Genomic DNA, 21,075 nt, shown 5'->3' with positions numbered 1-21,075 from the left:
ATACCTGAGCTTCTTTTTCTGCTTTCCAAAATGATGTAGCAGCAGTGTTTGTTGTTCACATCATTGGGGAGGCACGCACTTACTTTCGCATGTGACGTGCCCCATGCAGGTGAGCAGCGCTTCGCTAGACAGCACAGACCTGAAGCTGGTGATTGGCCTGACGGTGGCCTGCGTGTTCCTGCTGGCCTTCATCGTGGGGGCCACGGTGTTCTTGCGCATGGCCAAGAAGAAGCGGGCCACCCGCGGCACCTACAGCCCCAGCAACCAGGAGATGTTTGGTGCACGTGTTGAGATGAACCCAGTCATGAAGCCTCCTCCTGAGGAGAGGCTCATATGAGCAGTAGTGTAGACTATAGTTTTCCACCACCACCGGCTGCAGTACACGGGTGGCAGCAGTGCTGCTACTACCACAATTTTCCAACCTCTCCACCCTTTTTTCATTCAGACGGCACTTCTACTTCGAGACTGGTCGTGTTTGTCGATGTGGAGCATTCTTTGTCTCCCTCGGTCAAAGGCAAAAGCTCTTTGCTGCAGTCCTGTTTTTGTGCAGAAGGGGCAGTGTTACCTTGTTTCACCATTGCTGCACTTGTGACAGAGTTTTGCCTCTTCTGGACTTTCTGCTGGCCTGTGGACCAATACACTTTTATCTCCTAGATAAGAACTAGGATGTTTTTTTTATTACTTTGGTGCTGAGACCATCTCTGCTGTGCTTCTGTCACAACAGTCAAAACACATTTCCAGTCTGTTGCTCTCTCTCTCTCTCTCTCTCTCTCTCTCTCTCTCTGTCTGTTTTTTTTTTTTGTGATTGCTGACCTGTACCAGTTAAGTACTTTTATTCTGAAACCGGGCTATTGTTTACTTTGTCAAATATTTTTCATGCCTTTTTTGGCCCAGAAATAGAGGCTCATTGCACTCAATCTACATTTTCTGGTGCTGAGACTAGTGCTCTGTATGTGTTCTTGCTGTTTCCTCTGGCTGTTAAATTCTAACATAGAGAGAGTACTGTCGCAACTTCAAGCCTAGCTGGTCTCTCTACCTGTGAGCCACAGACTCTTCTTTCTATTTCTGTTGACAGAAGTGAGCTCTTTCTTCTTGTCTTGCTTTGGTTCACCGCCGTGTCCGGTCGTCACTGCCTGACCCATCAACTCAAGCAACAGTGCTTGCTCCAAACTTCACGTTAGCAAACCAGCTGGGCCAACAAGAATGGAGCTCTTTATTTTTGAGGAATGATACGCTTCCTTCCTTACTTTGATACTGTCATCACCAGCTGCCATGATCTGCCCGTTGCTGTGGATCCCAGCAGCGATGCATTGCCTACCTTTCAATTCAATCACGTGTGGTGTGCCCGGAGCCCCAGACAAAGCAGCTACGACCAGTGCCCAGGGACCGAACACGTGTGTGCACTGTGTTTTTCTCTTCAAGACACTACAGTGACATTGTTGTGCCACGTAGCATGTGCATTCGTCGAGTGGAATAGACTGCAATGAAGTTTTGGTCTGCAGAGTTTTTCCAGGATGCACAACAACTTGGAAGAACTTGATCCAAGTTGGCAGCGTGCAAAAGACTGTGACAAAGGATTGAACTCTGCCACATAGAGACTGCCTTGGCTTAAGAGTTCCTATGGGGCTACGAGTAGAGTTGCCTTTGAAGCGAAGCCCGTTTGTTATGCTGCCAGTGTTGTTGCTTGGAGTGAGAGTTAATGGTGAATGCGGGACCTTTTACTGTGGTCCTGTCAGCCCTGCCCATTTCATTGCACACCAACAGTGCCACTCATTTGTGTCACATGGATTGGAATTTTCTTTGCACTGGTATTTTGGCAGACCAGAGAAATAACCTTTCAGCCAGTGCAACTATGCCCCATGTCAGCACGTTGATTCACTGCAGCTTGTTGGAGGAACTGCTGAAGGAAGGCTGTTACCCTATGGAAGCATGCTTTCATACATACTGCAGTCTTGTATTTCCATTCACTGCAGTGTGTAACGGTGAGCTAGAAGGTTGATGTTGCTTATGTGCTTCTCCTTATTCCGTCCAGTGCACTCATGTGCGAATCTTGCCAAAGCGCCTATAGGATGTTAGCTTTATATGGATGCTGATGTTTGTTGTGGTGCAAGATCTGTTTTTGTACAAAGCAACTAGATGAGTGCAGCAGCTAATGACACAACTATACTTCCTTGTAAATGTGGCTATGCCACCTTGCTAGGAAAAACTGCAATCACAGGGCGAGAAGATGGTTGCAAAATATGCATGGCCTGCATGCTTTGCTAATTAGAATTGTTTATCCCAAGAAATGGCTGCTAGTAATGAAATTTATGCACACTAATTTTTGAGAGGCATGAAGTATTTCGTTTCTCAATTGTAGAAATTTTACTGCAAGAAAATGGGCATCAGTGCAAGGACTAGACGTGCAGAGGATCCTGAGCCACGGTTTTGATTTAAACATTGGATGGATGAGATCCACGCGTTAGCATATGTAATGGCTGAAGCGCATGAGATAAGTTACAAATGCTGGTGTGTTGTTGTGGTGTGTTATCCTAAGCCGGTTTGGCATCACAAATGTTTAAGACTGTTGTACCAAATGATGTGTAGCGGTCACCCTTTTTAAATTCTCTTGCTCTAGCACACCGCTTGAGCTGTTGTTTGCTTTGCTGTTGCTCGTTGTTTTCTTTTTCCCACATCTGGTGAAAGGAGCTCACACGCATGTGCCCTGTGTTCCTGGTTCTATCTAGAAGCAAGTTATTTGTTGTGCATGCAGCATGATACTTCAATCGGATGGCTATTGTTTCACTGAACTTCTAGTGCACCAGTTTTGCAAAGTTGAAACGCACACCAGCATATTGTGCCTGAGCATCAAAGGAGCAGGATTTTTTTGGATCACCTTAAAGTTTTGCGTTCTCTTTTTTGTACGAATCGAACAGTACTGCAGCTTATCAGAATTCATTGCATTACTCCTCTGAGCTGGCAATGCATGACAGAGTGGACCTGTGCAGCATATGAAAAATTCAGAACTGTGTCTAGTTCTTGGCCTTCCTGTGAGAAATGTGGCTAGTGCTGGAAAGGAAGTTTTGTAGAAAGCTGGAAATTGAGAAAAACAGCCTAACATTGGCATTTTATGCAAAATGATATAATTTTAATAAACTTTGCTCTGGCAGTCTCCTAGCTACTGCAATCACCTTTGATGTTTGCATGGAGGGACAGAATCTTCACATTTTTAGTTTTATTTCAAACTGCTTGTTTAATGCATTAATGCATGCTAGCTTGCAACAGTTTTTATTCAGTACTTCATCTCAATTAGTTGAAGAAGACAGTGCCACAAAAAAATGCCCCTGAAAGCTACACATCAACAGAATTTTGCCTGGTTGGGCTTAATTTATAAGCAGCTGTACACCCTTCTGCCCATTTTCTAAGCCTACTAGCATGGAGCTGATCTGGATGCAAAACATCAGGTATGACAAAACAAATTTAGGCTGGAGATTATATCGTGGCTGGGGATTACAGAGGCAGGAATTCTGGAAACTAGCTTCTGCATTGATTGGTTGATTTATTTCATACATAAAAGATTTTTATAGAATACACAAGCACTTTTCAGACCAATAGCCTCGGGCTATTTGAGGGGCACTAGAAGTATGTTCACACAATTGACTACCAGTTGCTAACAGTTGGTTGAGTTTTTTATACAGTTGACTACCGTAAAGTGCTGAGCATCCGCCCATGCTCAAATAAGTGCACACCACCCTTTTTCTTGATTTAGAGTAAGAAAAAAGCAATCAAGTGCCCGTGCTATCAGTCCCATATCCGGGAGGAAGTTCAAAAGCACAGCAAAGACCTATCAAGCGCCTGTTGTTCAGCATCTCCCTGACACTTATTGTGGAGGGAGAGGGGAGGGTGAACACGCCAATGTGGTCATTCAGATGATACGCTGAAGCTCAAGGTCAAGCAGTGTCTAAAGAAATGCTTTGCGGGTTGAAAGAAGGAACCAGAAAAAAGATCTAGGAGCTCCATGAACGCGATGGAAGGAGCATAGTAAAGGGGGAGCCAACAAATTGCAAGCCTCAAGCAGAGGTGTTGATGGAGGGTTATCTGTCAGTTTACTTTCTTCCCAAGCACATTCATTTTTGTTCATTCGTTGTTTGTTTTTAATGATCAGTTTTTGTACCTAGCAAGGGCCCACTTTCACACCTGGACCTAACAAATGGCCATCTCCTAATATTTCATTTCTACCTTCAAATTTTAGTTGGGCGTTTGCTCGGTATTGTACAGTAACAATGACTTGCACAGAGCTGGGACATCGAAAATTGGGTTGCATTACCTAAACTTAAAATTAAAGGGTGCATTTGAAATCTCTAGCAATGGAAACTCTTGTGATTTAGAATACTTTGTGATGGCTGTCTGTTAGCACTCAGAAGTAACTATTGTAAAGACTTATCAGTGTTGTCTCATAAATCCTAACAGTGTGGTCAGAAAAGCTTTCTGCAAGCCTTTTTCTGTTTTAATCTACAGTGCTTGTAACATATTGCAAAGTGCTCAGCTGTCTGGTGTGATGGACAGCTGGCAAACATTAGACACCTTTAGCATACCGTGTACCGTGTTACCGTAACCGTTACCGTTACCGGAGTACCGGGTGCCCGCCCACCACCGCTGAGCCCGCGCTGATTGGTCCCTATGCTACACGCGCGCGTGCAGCTGTTGGGTACGTGGCGCCATCTGGCGCCGACAAGGCGATCTGCGCATGCGCATTGGCTGCGCGCGGGCTTCCGGTACTCTGGTAACGCTAACGGTAACACGGTTCACGGTATGCTAAAGGTGTCTATTTGTGCATGTGTGTGGTATCTTGTGCAGGTGCCGCAACAGGAAATATCCCTGCTGGTGCCTTCAGCACAGCTGGTAGCACTTTTAGCCTAAATGCTGGCAGATCTTTCAGGTTTGAATTCTATTTCACTCGTGCTGAAACAACTGGATTTTTCCTCGGTAGAAATGCACAGGCACATGTTGCAACTTTTTAGCTTACTTTAATTGGGCTAGAGAAAATGATGAATTAACTTGTGTCAAACCACTGCAAGTTGAGTGCTGCTTGCTAACAAAACCGAGGTTTCTGGTTGTTGTAGCTGCTTTGCCATGACTGTCTGCAGATGAGTGTAAAAAGAACAAAAAAATTTGTTATTGTTGCTAACCAGTACTCGGAGGATCTTTGTCATGCAGTGTTCTTGTTAATGCAATAATTGTCATGGCTTGGTAAGGTGTAGCATGTGTCTGAGTTACCTTTGAAAAGGGAGTAGCACTTGCTGAATAGCTGCCACACATGTTCTCATGCGGTACAGTATCTGGTTTACATTCGCTACTCTTTGTAGGTTAAGCAAATAAGAAATGTCTTATTTGCATGACCTATTTCAAAGAACCGGCATAAAGATGTCATATTTTTTTTCAACATCGCTGTAGTAATTCACTTGTGCCAGTGTAAACTTGAATCTCAGATGTTGCTGTGCGCATTTGGCGAGATGTGTGCTGCTATGTGTGGAAAAATCTGTTTTGAGTATAGGCAAGAGCAGTCTCTTCAGAACTGTGCAACTTGAAAGTAGGCCAGGATGCTTAGCCTTGTTGTACCTGGTCTGTATGGGTGTAAAAATTGCCATGAATGTTAAGTTTCTCTTTGAGCCTGTAGCCTTTATTTTGCCAAAGACATCCATTCCACCAGAAATGGAAAAGGCGTGAATCCTGCTCTTCCATTTGTTTTTTTTATCAAGGCTCTTGCTGCTCAAGCTGAACACTTAAACAGCACACATGCCCATTTTGCAGCTTATTTGCCACGTGGCATGCTTTTTGGCTTATAAATGTGTGTAGGTGTGTGCGATTGTGTTTGCACTGAGACCCTGCCAGTGATTATAATACTTCTGTAATTGCTCAGGGAGGTTACCAAGCTATCTTGTTTTTTGTGTGCATGTTGTAACCGTGCTTGCTTCACAGTGCTTGCAGTGAAACTCCTTTGAAGTGGGGCATGCTTGGGCCACTTGCTCTGAAAGCGTATAAAATTATTCTGCTTCAGTGATTGTGTAGGTGAAAGTCAAAACTGTATGCACATTTGTGCCAGGTAGGGTCTGCGCAGAGAATTTTTTCTTGAGTGGCTATGGCAGTGGGTGAAGTTTCATGCCACAGGTTGTGCATTTCTGTGTGTGTTTGCGTAGTGGCTACACTATTACTTGCACGGCCGAGGATTTTAGCTGTGTTGCTTAGTTTCTATGAAGGGACAAAGTTGTTCTGGAGCATGGGCACGTGGTGGCACGGTGCTAGCTGATTAGAGCTAATTTTAACTCTCCCATTGGAGCTTAGGTTTCAGTCTCCAAACTAGTTAGCTTTGCTAGAACTTGCAGTCTAATTTTGGAGGCTGTTCACAAAAAATTTAGTTCACTTGAACAAACTAGCATTTACGCTTAGTTTCTGCATGCACATAGTCTGCAGCAACAGCTTGTGTTTACACAAAGAGGTGTGCCACATTGCTCAGTGCAGGTGATATTCCTGTGTTAACTACCAATATAGATTGAACAAATACATTGAAATGTGGCTGGCATACACCCTGTGATGAATTTTGTGCAGTTGAGTTTGAAAGGGGACCAAGAAAGATTGTGGGCTGCATGGCATTCACTCATGAAAGTAATTTTTTGTCTCAATCTAGTGAATAGAACTGTGTCTGCTCGACGCTTGCAGTAAACTGCACAGGCACTTGCACACACATGCACATGGGCACTGTTGTCTGACCATTCTGCACTGAGCATGGGGCCGAGTGTGAACATATCTAAACTAGAAGACTGAAGCTTTGCTATGCCACTCATGCCAGCATGTGTAATAAATTGCAACTTTTTTTTTTTTGCTACACAAGCACAAATTCACACTACTCAGCCTGCTTTGAGCCCTCCGTCTGTGCTGTAAGAGTTGAAAAATTGCATTCTTTGAAGATGTGAGCCACCAATGTGATTGTTTATTTTATAGATACCTTTCTAGGTTTTATTCTATTGTGTAGAGGAAAACACATTCCAGCAATTTTGACTGAATACAAATGTAAAAGATGTACAATTTCTGTTCCAGCAAACTTGTGCATCTTTGTGCAGAGTGTTTAGAATGTGCAAAGTGTTTAAGATGTTTATGGAAACTTACTACGGGTGTGTACTGTGTGCACTTGCATGTTGGTTCGGGATGATTTTTTTTTGTTTTTAGCCTGGCAGAGCACACGGAACTCCGTTGTTGCTGTGGGTATAGCCAAACTCTCAGCATACTTCTGGTATTCTCGATTTTATTTGCTGAGCTGCTTCCTGCTAATTAGCTTCTAAGTCAATAGTGCTTTTACGTCCATGTAAAAACTATACTTTCAGCCCCCACTTTTTGGCTGTTGTGGGTAGCGCGCTGTGTTTAAAAGCAAGAGTCTACTGGAGTCTAAATGTAAATACTTGTGGAAAGCAGGATACATTTGCAACCACATGTGTTTGCACATTGAAGTTTTTGTAGCAGGGTCATCTCCAACAGCGAGGCTGTCAGAAGCATGCTGAGTAAGAATGGCATAATTATAACCATCCCATTCCTTTATTTCTTTTTACATAGTTGAATAAAAGGCCCACCACTTAAACGCAATTGTGCAGTATATAAACAAGTGTACATTCCAAGTGGATTGCATGTTTTACATAGATGAAGTATGCGCGTGTATGTGTTTTGTCATGTATTTATTTTTTTGTTCAGAGATGTATGAATGCTTTGCTTGTGCTCTGTTAGACTGACCCATGTCGTCGCATTCAACTGCCAATAAGTGCCTTGATAACTCCTTAATGGAACTGCCAATAGATTTTTCTTGTTTTCGTTTGCTTTTAAACATGGAGCACCGTTTTCTTCCGGTTGGTGTCTGTGTATGACTGCAAAGAAAGAAATTCTTTCTTCGGTTCGTAGAAGGTGTGGGAATCCTCGTAAGGGTGTGCCATAGGTTTCCCCCTGATGTCCATGCCTTACAGAAGTTGCAGCAACACTGAGATATGTGTGCCTCGCGTACTGTGCAGAGCCAGGATTGTCCACCTGATGTCTTGTGTAGTAATTGGATCAGTTGTGTGCAAATGCCATAAGACGGCACCAGAGGCTGAGCAGTAAATGTGACATCAGCAAATTTTTGCGCAAGAAATTTGTGCTTGTGGTCACAAATGTGTCATTCATCTCGCTGCCCAAAGCATGGGTACATGGCTTACAAAGTAGGTCAGAAAGCAACAAAAGTGTTCAATGACAGAACTCTATTGACAATACTTGCTAATTGTGTCACTCTTTATTTTTTTATTTTCCCTCTTGTTACGAAAGCCACTGAGGTTACAATAAGTTATCAGTGCGCTTTCATGTTGAGCAATAGCTTTTTTTTATTGGAACACTACTCATGCATTCATGAAGTCGCACCTGTGAAGCAGTTTGACTACACATATCCTGCACAGAAAAGGACTCCTATCTACATATTTCATTTACAGAAGACAAAATTGAAAAGAAAAGCGCCAGCTGCTGATGTCGCTCCTCGCCATCAACAGAGCTTGTCGTTACTCTGAGGCCATCATGCCAGAGATTGAGGCTGTGCACTGTTGGCAACTGTTTATCAGAGGAAACTCTTGTAGCGGGTGGGCAGTTCCTGCTGGTTGGAAGTGTCTTAGCCTACTGATAGTCAGTGGTAAATCTACTTGAAATGGGCACTTATGCAAATGCGCAGCTGCTTCCTAACAAATGGCGAGGAACCATTTGCACATCTCTGAATAGGAGGGTGCCAAAAAAAAAATACTTCCCTTCTGCTTGTCATGGGTATGATAATATGGAGTGGCAGCAGTCTGTCTTTTCTGGAACCCTCATCAATCTTGAGACTGCACCATGCACAAGTCAGCAAAGAGTGGCACCAAAGTGCCTGCAGTGTTGATCAGTTCACCCTGAAAACTGTATTATAATCTTTGGAATTTGCATTTGAGTCTTTCTGCTCTTTTTATTCTAGTTGCACATACAAAAGGGGCTTTGTATGAGTGTATATGGGAATTATGCTTTGTCACAAATTGTTGCCAAAATTTAATAATAAATGAGCACCCTATGGTACCATTATATTGGCATTCATTAAGGTCTAAGCTTCTGATCATGAATCATTAATGGTATGATAACACTGATACCTTGAAAAATTTTTCAATTCTGCTGTATGCGTGAGATGCATTGAACTGCATCTTTTGCAGAGTTTTCAGCAGCATTTTTTGTGGCTGCAGAGCCTAGCAATAATTGATGTTCAGCCACTTGCACAAAAATGTCAATTTTCCTTGAAGGGACAGTGGGCACTAACCATGCCCATGAGGGGCTAACCGGGTTGAGTGGCCCATCACTAAATGACACTTTTGGTGCATCCTGTAGACCAGCAGTCACTTGCAATGCATGAGATCCTTTGTTGAGAATGGCATTTGCACACATGCTGTATCCGCTGTCACCTCCACAGTAGCTACTGGGGTGCTGCAGCTAAGTGCTGCTCTCAAGCATAACCATTTCACTGTGGTGCTGATCACAGAAACAATAGAAGTGCCTTTTTTTTGTGCAAAAAAACAGTCCTTGAGATTCATGGTTCATGTAATCCTTTGGTTTTTGCACTGCATGAAAATTAGAAAAGAGTGAGCGGTATCTAAGAGTTGTTTCCCCTTGAACTTTGTCAAGCCAAAGGCTCCAGAGAAAAAAATAAAAAGCGACGCTTATAATTGTGAATGGTGTTCTTCCTCTGCCTCCTTGATGCTACTCCTTGCATTCAAGCCGCTTTATTTAATGGGCGCATTTGCTGCTCCTGATGGCTAGCATCATGCTATTTTCAGCTGGCCAGAGGCATTGTCCCAAAGCAAACATATATGTTCCTTCTTGTATTTGGATGTGAACTAGTGTTTCTGTAAATGCTCGCTGCGGGAGAGTCATTAGAAATTTTTTGATTACCACAATCCTCCTAACCCTGCTACCGGATTTGAAAGGCTGTCTACCTCGCGTTACCAGCTATTAAACATCTGAGTGGATACAGCCAGCTTTAGATACATCGTGAACGAGCACTCTGAAGAAACAGGAAAGTTCCGCAACTTGTTCAAGCAGCACCTTGCGCATGTATGCCTACATGCTTTGCAAGGCCCATGTGTGAAAGCCGCTGATCTATGCAAATGTTGACATTCAGTGCTCTGGCAACATTGGGCCGCGGCGAATTTAAACGGCCTTTGGTAACGCTGGGCCAGGGCCCGCGGCGTTTTGTATTACTCTACTGGCCAATCAGGCCAGTAAACGAAATCGGCTTTTTTGATGTCCAATATATTAAACAAGCCATGGCATCAAATTTCTAGAGCTTGCAATTTTTTTCTTGTGATTAGCGTCTTATTTAGGTAATAAGTAAAGTTTTAAAGGGATACTGAACCAAACTTTTGGAGCTGCTCTTTTGCATGTAAACAAAAGCTCGACTGCTAAAATAGATAAACATGACAAGCATTTTAGCGAAAAAGGCGGATAACATGCTTTTTTTTCGCGATTTATTGCCGTATCGTTGCACCTGGTGGCCGCCTGTGGAAGCTGCGACTAGACGTCATAACACCCGCGCGCCCACCGTTCCCGCAGAAGCACGATTGCCATCGCTACTCGCGGCTTTTCTATGTCTGTCGCCTGCTCACGGCGTACACAGATACGTCAAAATGTTAATCGATGCTGTCTACAGACCATAACATTATGCACGCTTACGTCCGCTAAATGCAGCTACTTTGTCCGGACCTTGTGCCATTTCTAGCATTCTCGCTTTTAAAACAGAAGCCCGACGATGTTCACACTAGTGGCGCCATCTAGTGGTTAGGAGGGGAAGCATTGTTGTCAACAAACCGACACCCCTCTTATCCTAAAGGGGGCAGAATCATCACTCTAATTAAAAAATAAAGCAAATTTATTACTCTTACGTTTTCTTATGTGCAACAGCAGATGAAGCGAAATACTGGTGGCCCATTTATGGCCAGTGAACGCGCTGAAGAAGCCAGTAACAACGACGCAAGCAGTCCGAAGCGAGGTTTCATGCATCGAAGGGCGCCGCCATATTTGTCGCCGCGGGAGGGTGCCATGACGTCACGCTTTCCACCTCGCGCCGACCGGGAGGGCTTGGCGCGCGCTCATGAAACATCGAAAATAAAACCATCCGCTGAAAAATATGCGCAGTGACGACTAGATTTCGGTGTAATCACATTCCGAGAATCTATATTCAGCCTTTTTGTTCAATTCTCAGATTTTGCTTCAGTATCCCTTTAACAATAGACTGTTTTTTGTCTTGGAGGAGTTCTATGCGGTGGTCCTGAATGTGGACGGAACTTCACTGCAGACTCAAGTTGCATCTCTAGGCGCGGCTGCGGCGGAAAGGAATGCATGGAAGGAAATATATAGTGCGTAAATATTTCGATAAGACGAGGAACCACAAGGACAAGCACTATCCTATAGGAGTGCGATACTCTGACAGTTTTCCAGTGTCTAATGTGAACAGTGCTTTGATTTTGAAAGTATCGCCATTCTTTGAGCGATTAGTGCCAGGCTTGGAGAACATACATTGGATTTTATTAATGAACAATAATTAAACTTAAGCAAAATGCGAAAAGTTATTATCACCTAAGCGTGCAAATCTAGCTGTGTATTTGTTTTCTGCTAGTGCATAAAAATATGCGAAATTTTTGGGGGAGGCAACCGCCACCCTTGTCCCCTCCGGACGCCCATGGTATAGTGCCTAGAATATACCGGCTAGTGTGCGCAGCGCGCGCGTTTCGTACGGGAGGGCGAGGCCCCCGCCGCGATGCCTGCGCGGAGAGGCCGCAAGGGGCGCTGCCGGTCGGGTGGGTGCGCGAAATCCGCCGAAATCCCGTCGTCTGCTGTCCTGCAAGTTTAGTATCCTGCCGCTGTGGCAAATATAAAATGTGCTATGGCTATCTGTGACAGTGTCTATCGGTTGCCACTACAATTGAATACGCGCTTTTTCGTACTTTCTGTTGGTCAAAAAGCATTACCCCAACTCGCACTTCCCCTTTGATTAAACATGCTGCATTCATTCTATTAAACCGAATTGTGTGTTTTGTGAAGCGTGTTTTTTTTAGTTTGAATTCCATCAACCGCTTACGCTCGCGTGTGCTTACATTTGTTAGCGTTTGGTTTGGTTAGCCTTTTCAAACCCTCATCGGCGCGACGCGTGCGGGAAACCGGCTCGCCCCGACGCGCGCGCTCACCCTACACCCTCTCGCACCACAGCGGTGCTATGCGGCCGCCGCGGCAGGCATCAACTCGGGAGCCACCGCGCCGCCCGCGCTCAGCACACTAGCCAGTATATTCTAGGCACTATACCCATGGCAATGGTTTATATCTGTTATAGCTAGTGAGATGAGCGAAAGGCTCGGCGAGCAGTGTCTGCCGGTTGATCGGACGCAACCTGGTTTCTGTACTGAACCGTTCTCTTACTAGGCCTGGCCTCCATGGCGTCGCAGAACGCGCCAGAGTGAGTACTGTGAAGCCATAGAGAAAGAACGAATAAGAGAGGACACTCCCATAGACCCATGGAGGTAAAAAAAACTGAGGAGGGAGCGTCCGGCGACAACCTTGAAGCCTAGTCTTTACAAGTAAAAATATAGCAAAAAAAAGACAGTGTGTCCCCCCGTGATCGCACCACGTGATAGCGTGCGGTAAAGACTAGCCCCGCTGCGCGCGCGCGTGCGCCGATCAGCGCGGCAGACTAACTGTAGATCAACTTCCTTGCTGTAGACGCCCGCGCCGCGGGTCGCGCATACGCGCGCACTAAAACATACCAGAATCAAAACATAAAGGACCGGCTCGGAGAGCGAAAAACTGAGGGAGAAAACGACTTCAAAACACTCGGCTTGCGAACGCTGGCCGCGTGACGTCATGCTCCCTCCTTAGTTTTTTTTCCTCCATGCATAGACCCCAGCGGCTCAATCGATTGTAGCGCACCTAGCGGTTGGTGAGAGCAACTGGCCCAGACTTCCTGTTTCGGTTTCACTGGCGCAGATTTCGAATTCCTTGCGCGTTACCCACGTTTGGCTGTGACAGGAGGCGGACAGAATGCCGCGCTTAATCCCTTGTGCCAATTGACCATGGATGGATGGATGGATGGATGGATAGGAGCGCCCCCTTTGAAACGGGGTGGTGGCAAATGCCACCATGCTCAGCTTTTCTTCTTTATTTTTCTTTGTTTACTGTGTTGGCAATTCTCATTAAGAATCGCCACCATCTTTACCTACGGTTTCCTACAATTCTAACCTTATGCCAAATCTCTGCTTTTCAGCCACAAATCCTCCAATCGCTTTTTGCTGACTTCCACTGCGGATTTATTTACATGACCATTGTTATCTTTAAACCCTAGGGCATCAGGAAGAGTGACTGCGCCTGCATCGACATCCGGATGGATACCGTCACATTTGATTATGAGGTGTTCAATTGTTTCCACAGATCTACCACACACTGCACATGTGTCATCTTCTTCGTTAAATTTCTTTTTGTAGCTGCGCGTTCTAAGACACCTAGCTTCAAAAAGTAGGGCACTGCCTCTTGAGTTATCATAGAAAAATTCTTTCCTGATCTGCCTTTTCCAGCATCGATATAGTTCTACACTATGTTTCTTTTCCATTGAATTCATCCAATTTTTAACTTCCGCGCTTTTAACCTGTCGTTTAATGCTCTTTCTTTCTCCGTCCTCATGACCTGCATACTTCCTGGTTAGTTTTCTAGTTCTTTTCCGCCACTGTGAGTCAACGCTCTTTGTGTATAAATATTTAAATACCTTAGCTGCCCACCTGTTATCGTCCAATTTCCTCAGGCGTTCTTCATATAGTATTTTACTCTTAGCTTCCCGTGCTTCGAACGATGCCCAGCCCATATCCCCTTGTACTACCTCGTTTGTTGTTTTGCCGTGGGCACCTAGTGCTAATCTTCCAACAGCTCTCTGATTTACGTCTAATCTCGACTGAACTTCTGCCCTTAAGCACAGAACCGCATTGCCGAAAGTAAGTCCCGGCACCATTATTCCTTTCCAAATACCTCTTAGTACTTCATATTTGTTGTACCCCATAATGCCCTATGTTTCATTATCCCTGCGTCTCTTCGTCCTTTGCAGAAAAGCGAGCGCCACCTGTCGTGTAACGAGGGAAGCTCCGCCAGAACTTTTGGTTGGAAAGTTGTTCAGTAAGGCATGTTGACGGGCTAGTTGGTTATTCATCTTGAAACTTCATGGCGCCTGTCCGTTGTCTCCTCGTCTCTTTTTGTGTCGTGAAATCATTTGCGCCTAGGTGGGTTTTTTCCCAAGTTTCAAGGGGAAAGTTGTTCCCGAGCAGACATGTGCAAGGCAGCGTTCAGCAGTTCTCGTGCGCTTGTTTTGTTGTTTTAGTGTTGTTTCTTTGCCGGAAACGTGCGTTTGCTGACGTGAGAGGATGATAGAGGAGGAGAACCTCCAATTTGCGTTTTTAGAAACGAGATGGAGCGAAGATTTTTCGCGTGGTAGCCTGAAATGTGTGGCAAAACCTCCACTCCACTACCTCAGCTGTTGACCGGGCTTATCGCGGCTGGTCCTTCAAGGAGGAAGGTTACGTCAGAAACTTGATGATGAATCTTCAAACAACTAAGGATGAACTATATTTCGTGGGATTGGCGCGTGCGCGCAGTCAGTGAATACCGGTGTTTATGTGACAACGACATGGTTCGTCGTTAGTACGGGCCTTCGTTGTCGTTGGTTTCTCGTGGTACGCTTTCTTGATAGGGCAGGAGTTTGTGCTAACTTCGTACAGCACATTTTGCTGCTGGGCACACTTAACTGATTAGTAACCGACCCGTTGTACTATCTCAATCATGGCTCGTGCTGATACGGCAGAGCGTTGCTTTGAGTGCTGACGGGCCGCAGGAGCGTTAGAATGAACGGATATACGCGTGGTTGCGCTCTGCCGTGCTCCTGCTGTTCATATAGCACGGCTTGACATTGTTGTATTTATGGTGAGTCTTCATACTAGTATATATCATTCGGTTTCCACCGAATACGCACGTGTGTCGATGGTAAAACTCTTCTAGAACGACCGAGCTGCGTGCACTTGGCAGCAAGCGCAAATACAGCAGGAACATCCGTTTCGAAACGAGTTGGGCGGGAACCTGAGCTTCGTGCTTTTTTTTTAACGTCTTTATTTCTGCATTTAGTAGGCCGATACCTTGTGGCAGAACTAAGGTGCTTCATGGAGGTTGGGGTGGGGGAGTGGTTAAGGGTGGGGGTGAGGATGGGGGTGGGGGTGAAGGTCGGAGTGCGGGTGGGGGACCGGTGTCCGCTTCTTCCTCGAGGTAGTGTCGTACCGAGGTCGGCTCCGCGAAGTGATGGCCTGGCCCTTCATCTTCCTTGAAGTAGGAAAGAAAAGTTCGCCAGAGCCGGAGTGCGTCTGATGGCCCGATGTGTGATGGCGGATCGACCCATTCCTGCAGGGTTCCAGGTCGAAGCCCGCCGAGGGACTTGAGTGCTCTCTCCCGTACTGCGTCAAAGGTAGGGCAGCTCCACAGGAGATGTTCGGCCGTGCCTCTGGCAGGGCACGTCGGGCACTGAGGAGTCGGGTATGAGCGCGGGTTTATGAGATTCAACTTCGCTGGTGATAGAAGCTGGCCGGTCTGGGCTCGACGAAGGAGCACTGCCTCCACTCTCCGGAATGCGCTATGTGGACGGTGATATAGTTGCTCAGGGTTGGCCAAGTGCTGTAGTATGCTGCGACGATAGCGTTGTGCGCGATGCCATGTCTCCGCCCTATCCATATGGGGCGACGACGGGTGCGCAACGTCATCAGGGGGCCAAGAAGCGGAAACGAATGTGGATCCAGGCAAAGGTGCGGAAAGAGCTGCTGCGCGCGCTGCCTGGTGTGCCTTTTCGTTTCCAGTGATTCCTTCGTGTGCAGGAATCCATTTGATAATGACAGTGTAGCCCTCCTCTCGCAGGCGACGGGCTTCTGTTCGAATAGTGTTGAGAACGGCATAGTCAGCTCCCCCTGCGCGGCAGGCGGTGTACGCTGCTTGTGAATCTGTGTAGACATGGTAGGTGCAAGGAGCCGGATCTTGCCTTTCTACTATTCGAGTAATGGCAAGTCGTATGGCAATGAGTTCGAGATTGGTGACGGTGTGTTCCTCGGAAAGCCGTTGAACTACTGAGGTATCTGACACCGAATCGTGACAAGCATGGGCGTCCGGAGGGGGGGGCAAGGGGGGGCGGCTGCACCCCCCTGGAAAATCACTCACTCGAACCGTGAGTGATGGCCGCACGCCAGGGGCGGTGGTGCGCTCAGCCAAAAGGGTAAAAGCAGCCCCGCTTCGACGCTTGGTCACATCTGCAAAATGCCGCGTCCGGGCGCGCGTCGTTCCGCCGTTTTCAAACCACGCCACCGCCAGCTCTGCTGAAGGACGACCTGTTGCAGACATGCAGCGGCACCGGCGAGCATGTGCTTCGAGCCGTCTTGAGATGGGTGTCTGTTTCTTTGATCTCTAGAGAGATAGCGTACGCCGGCCACCGATGAATTCTTGAGGAGGGAAGGACAAATCAGCCGTGTCCACCCCCGCTTTGTCGGGCTGCTCAGGGGCAAGCGGGCGACGAGTTGGCGCCGCCGCCGCGCGCTGTCTCCTCCGATCCACGGGAGAGCTCGGTGCGGTAGAAGCGCCGCTTTCAGAACCTTCGGCAAAGGGGATTAGCTGCTTTTGTTCACGGCGACGCAGTCTCCAGAGGCGCCCCCACACCAGCGTTCCTTGCGTCTTCTCCGAAAACCAGCGCCTTTGGTCAACGCAGCCCGATGGCGCCTGCCTGGCTCGCCTGTCACCTCTGGCTGGGCCTCAAATCACAACAGCGCCCATGTACTGTGCGTGTCAGTGCATGGTAAAGAGACCCAGGTGGTCGACATTATCCGAAACTCTGTACTACTCCGTCCCTCATAGCCTGAGTCGTTTTGGGGCTCTGAACCCCATAAAAGCACAAAAACAAATTTTCCGGCCGAATTAGTTGCGGGTGTCCCTTCCCCTCGGAAGTCGCGCGGCGTTCCTTACACCCCAAAAGTGCGCATTCGTGGATATTGTGGCAAGTAAGCCCTTGCACGTGTGCGCGCCTCTGTGTTTGTGCTTCGGTGTTTTTAGTGGCGGGTTGTCAACGAAGGTGAGAACAACCAAGACAGCGGACGAGAAAACGACGAGCGGCGAGCAGTGTGTGTGCGGTTGCTCGACTGTGCGGATGCGCGAGCAAGATGGAGCGAGGTGTATGAAGCTGCGAGCGTGCATTTATCTTGTAAATAAGTTTTCGTTGTATATATAGTCATCTTTTGTTTTCAACGTACTCGTTCAACCATTTTTCCAATCAATATATATGATGACTGTGCACTGAGAGCGTGTAATGAAGCACAGAAATGAATTTATCACCCGTGTAACTACGCAATTCGCCCAGAAAAATCCGAGGCGCCTACAGTTGCTGTTCAAGGAAGACTGACTGAGTGACTGTAGTTGCGTGTTTGTGAACATATTGCGCTGTGTGCTGGTCATCAATTCGGGTGAGTCGAGAACCCGTATGCAGTAAGACTGAGCACTTCGAGTATTGATAGTATCTTTTTGCATTTTTATTAATTTTAATTGTTTCTTTGTTGATAAACTCCAATGTATCTCTACAATCCGCGCTTTAATTTGCTGCTTGTAATTTTCTTTCATGTGTGTATTTTACTTATTTTTTATTTATATATAAATAAATAAATTTACTCCGCAAATAGTGCCTTTTCGCTACGAATATACCCCCCCCCCCCCCTCCGGCGCCAACAACCAATGGGCCCCCCCCTGCAAAAAATTCTGCGGACGCCCTTGGTGACAAGCTATAGCGGCGCAGTTTTGAAACTGAGCGGCGTCTGTGTATAGTTGGATGGCTCCTTCCTGGGCTAGCTTGTATGATGTCTTCTCGTGTCGTTTGGCGGCAGCTTTGCGCCTTTGAGGATTAGCCGAACTCATATTCTTTGGTAATGGCATACCGTCTACTAAGTCGATCAGTTCCCATGGCGGGGCAGCGGACGAAAGTGGCTCTAAGTTGTCAACGTTGTAGCCTAATGCCCGCAGGATCTGTCGGCCAGCCGCCGTTATGGAGAGACGGACTCGCTGGGCTAGCGATTGCTGCTCTGCCAGATCCTGCAGGGCATTGATTTTGCTGCATGCGTGTAGGTTCACTACTGGGCAGTAGTGCGGCAGACCAGTAACCAGGCGCATCGCCTTGCGATTGATTCGCTCAAGCTGAAGGCGTTGGGTTGCGTTAAGCCGCATGTACGAATATGCGTACAGGATTTTTGATGTTATGAGTGCCAGGGTAATCTGACGGAGCCCCACCTCCTTGATTCCCCATCCACGCGCAGATACGCGGCGCATAAGGTGTAAAGCCTGATGACAGCTATGCATCGTGTTACGAAGCCAGCTTTTGGCTCCTCCGTCCTCGTCAATAAGCATGCCGAGTATACGGATTGTTGGTTTCCGGCAGATAACTGAGTGCCCTAAATGAAGAGAGATAAGTTTCCGTTCTACCTCGTCTCGTACCCGCGAACCATTTAAGACAACCACATACTCGGTTTTTTCGGGAGAGGTTTCCATTCCACACTTCTTAATGTATTCATGGACGGCATTAAGGCCTGTTTGTAGGGCTAGTTCTTGCTCTGCAGGGGACCCTGAATTAGTCCACAACGTTATATCGTCCGCATACACGGCAAAATTAAGACCGGGTATCGACGACAGCATTGGCGGGAGACCTGACATAGCAATGTTAAAAAGAGCCGGTGATATGACAGCGCCTTGGGGGACACCTGTTTGGTTACGTTGCCATTCACCCTGAGTATCTCCAACCATTACTGAGAAAGTTCTTTCTGCAAGAAAGGCTTTCACGAAGCGGTAGAGGTTGCCGCCTATACCCACTTCCTGTAGCCGGCGAAGTATGGTCGAGTGGGGCACGGAATCAAACGCCTTTTTGACGTCTACCCCAACAACCACTCGGAGCTGTGCGCTGCTAGGGTATGCGAGAACGTCGTTATAAAGCCTTCTGAGAATGTCTTGGGCACAGAGCCCTCGACGAAAACCTACTTGCATAGGAGACAGGACGTTGTACTTGTCTAAGTACCATTCAAGTCTTCTTAGAGCCATACGTTCCATGACCTTACAAAGGTTGGACGTCAGCGATATTGGCCTGAGGTCTTGTAATGTTCGAATTGGCTTGCCAGGTTTTGGAATCGGTATTACCACTGACTTCTTCCAGGCAAGACGAATATCACCGTTGGCCCAGTACCTGTTCATCTCTTTCAAGAGGGCAACTTTATGTGACTTGGGAAGGTTCAGAAGTGTTGAGTAGCGTATATCATCCGGCCCTGGGGCGCTATTATGATTGGAGTCATACAGGGCTGCCTCCAGTTCGTCTAATGTGAAGGGAACGTCGTAATCGTTTGATGTACCTGATACGGGGTCCGCAGGCAAGGCATCTGCATTTTCAGGTTGGGGAAAAAATACCTTCCCTGCTTGTATAGCTAACTTCGCCGGGGAGACATTCAACTTCAAGGCCATGCATTGGGCAGGGGAAATTGGCTTCTTGCGTCCAAGGATAGCTCGAAAGATGTGCCAGGCCTTCGATAAGTTAGCTGCTCCATTGAGTGAGTGGCACAGCAGCTGCCAGTCTTGGAGAGCGAGCTGCAGAGTATACTTCTCAACTTCTTGACTGATGCGAGTGAGAGCACGCCTCCGATGGGGTGTCCGGCCTGATCGGCGATACGCCTTGAGAGCACGAAGCCTACGATTCCACAGACTCAAAAGGTGGGAGTCCGGCTTTGGGGCATCAAACTTGACTGAAAGCTTCGTTGTAGCTTTCTTCTTGGCATCGCTGATCTGAGTAATGAGCTCGTCTAACCCTGTGGGAACGTTCACCGTACCGAGCATTCTACGAAAATCGTCCCATGAGACATGCTCCTCTATTCGACGGCGTTGTTGCCGCTGTAATGACTTTCGCCCTCGAGGAGCCATGAGACCACCACGGGATAATGATCACTGCCCATGACATCATCAGCCCTCGACCATAGGATCTCACTGGGATGAGACACTAGTGTCAAGTCTGGGGAAGTGTCTTGTTGTCCTTTGTGCTGGCCAAGGCGAGTAGGTAGCGTGAGGTCGTTGGCTATGGTCAGTCTCGCTCTGACAATTTGCTGCGAAAGGTGCCTTCCCCTAGCATCTGAGTGATGATATCCCCAGCTGCTGTGCATGGCGTTAAAATCACCCCAACTACAACGCGATCCTGGGGATATATCCTTAAGAAGTGTTCTACAAAAGACATATCCACTCGATATGTCGTAGAACCGAATGATCGCGCATAAATTGAAAAAACTATGGCTTGTTGGTCGCCATCTAAGCTAAGGCGTACTCCCGCTACCTCCTGCATCTGCGTGCACCACGCGGAAGTATCTAGTTCAGTGTGGGCCGTGCGCGACAGAACAAGAACGCATGCCTGCCCATTGGCCATTGGAGGCGCAGATCGCGATCCTGGCCCGGGACGCCGGTGCTCTATGGAAGGGGTGCAGTAAGGTTTGTACCCTATTAAATTGGGGTTATTAATGCCAGTCTCCTGAAGCAGGATAGCTAGAGGAGGCGTTGGCGTGATGGACAGTCTCCTCTGAAGTTCCGCTTGTTTGCGACGGATTCCCCGGCAGTTCCATTGCAAGAACCATATAGGAGAGTCCGAAGCAAAAATGTCATGTGGTTTCGCGCTAATTCCTGCCATTATTAAACTGGAAGGTACGCGGGAGTGAAGATGATGTGTGCCCAATTTCGGGCTCTTGATTCGGAGAAACCTGTGACATTCCCAAGAGTGGGAGCATACGCTTGATCACCTCAGCAGTGACCAGTTCGATAATGCGCGTGAGCTGGTTTTCATCTAAGTGTAGCGTACGCGAACTATCTTTTGCAAGATTCGTTTGCGCGCCGCGTTGCGTGTCACGGAGTGTTTCAGCGTAAACCCGGTAATTGCGCGCTTGCTTTGGTGCCGTCGCGGTATGC

At 47.1% G+C, this 21,075-nt stretch overlaps 1 protein-coding gene across 2 annotated transcripts in view; it reads left to right on the top strand.

Annotated features, from left to right (window-relative positions):
- The window catches only part of crb (cell polarity complex component crumbs), a 206,270-nt gene extending 196,541 nt beyond the window's left edge, over positions 1 to 9,729 (top strand). For both annotated transcript variants that reach the window (XM_089583659.1, XM_089583658.1), the window contains one exon: positions 110 to 9,729. In XM_089583659.1, the coding sequence (XP_089439785.1) occupies positions 110 to 337 (228 nt within the window). In that variant the 3' untranslated portion in view covers positions 338 to 9,729. The remainder of the gene's footprint in view (positions 1 to 109) is intronic.
- Positions 9,730 to 21,075: the final 11,346 nt, after the last annotated feature.

The sequence above is a fragment of the Amblyomma mixtum genome, chromosome 3 (genome assembly GCF_055824585.1).
Source record: "Amblyomma mixtum isolate Tamu chromosome 3, ASM5582458v1, whole genome shotgun sequence".
NCBI lineage: Eukaryota > Metazoa > Arthropoda > Arachnida > Ixodida > Ixodidae > Amblyomma > Amblyomma mixtum.
The sequence above is the reverse complement of the archived record's forward strand: the minus strand, read 5'-3'. Positions and strand labels throughout refer to the sequence as shown.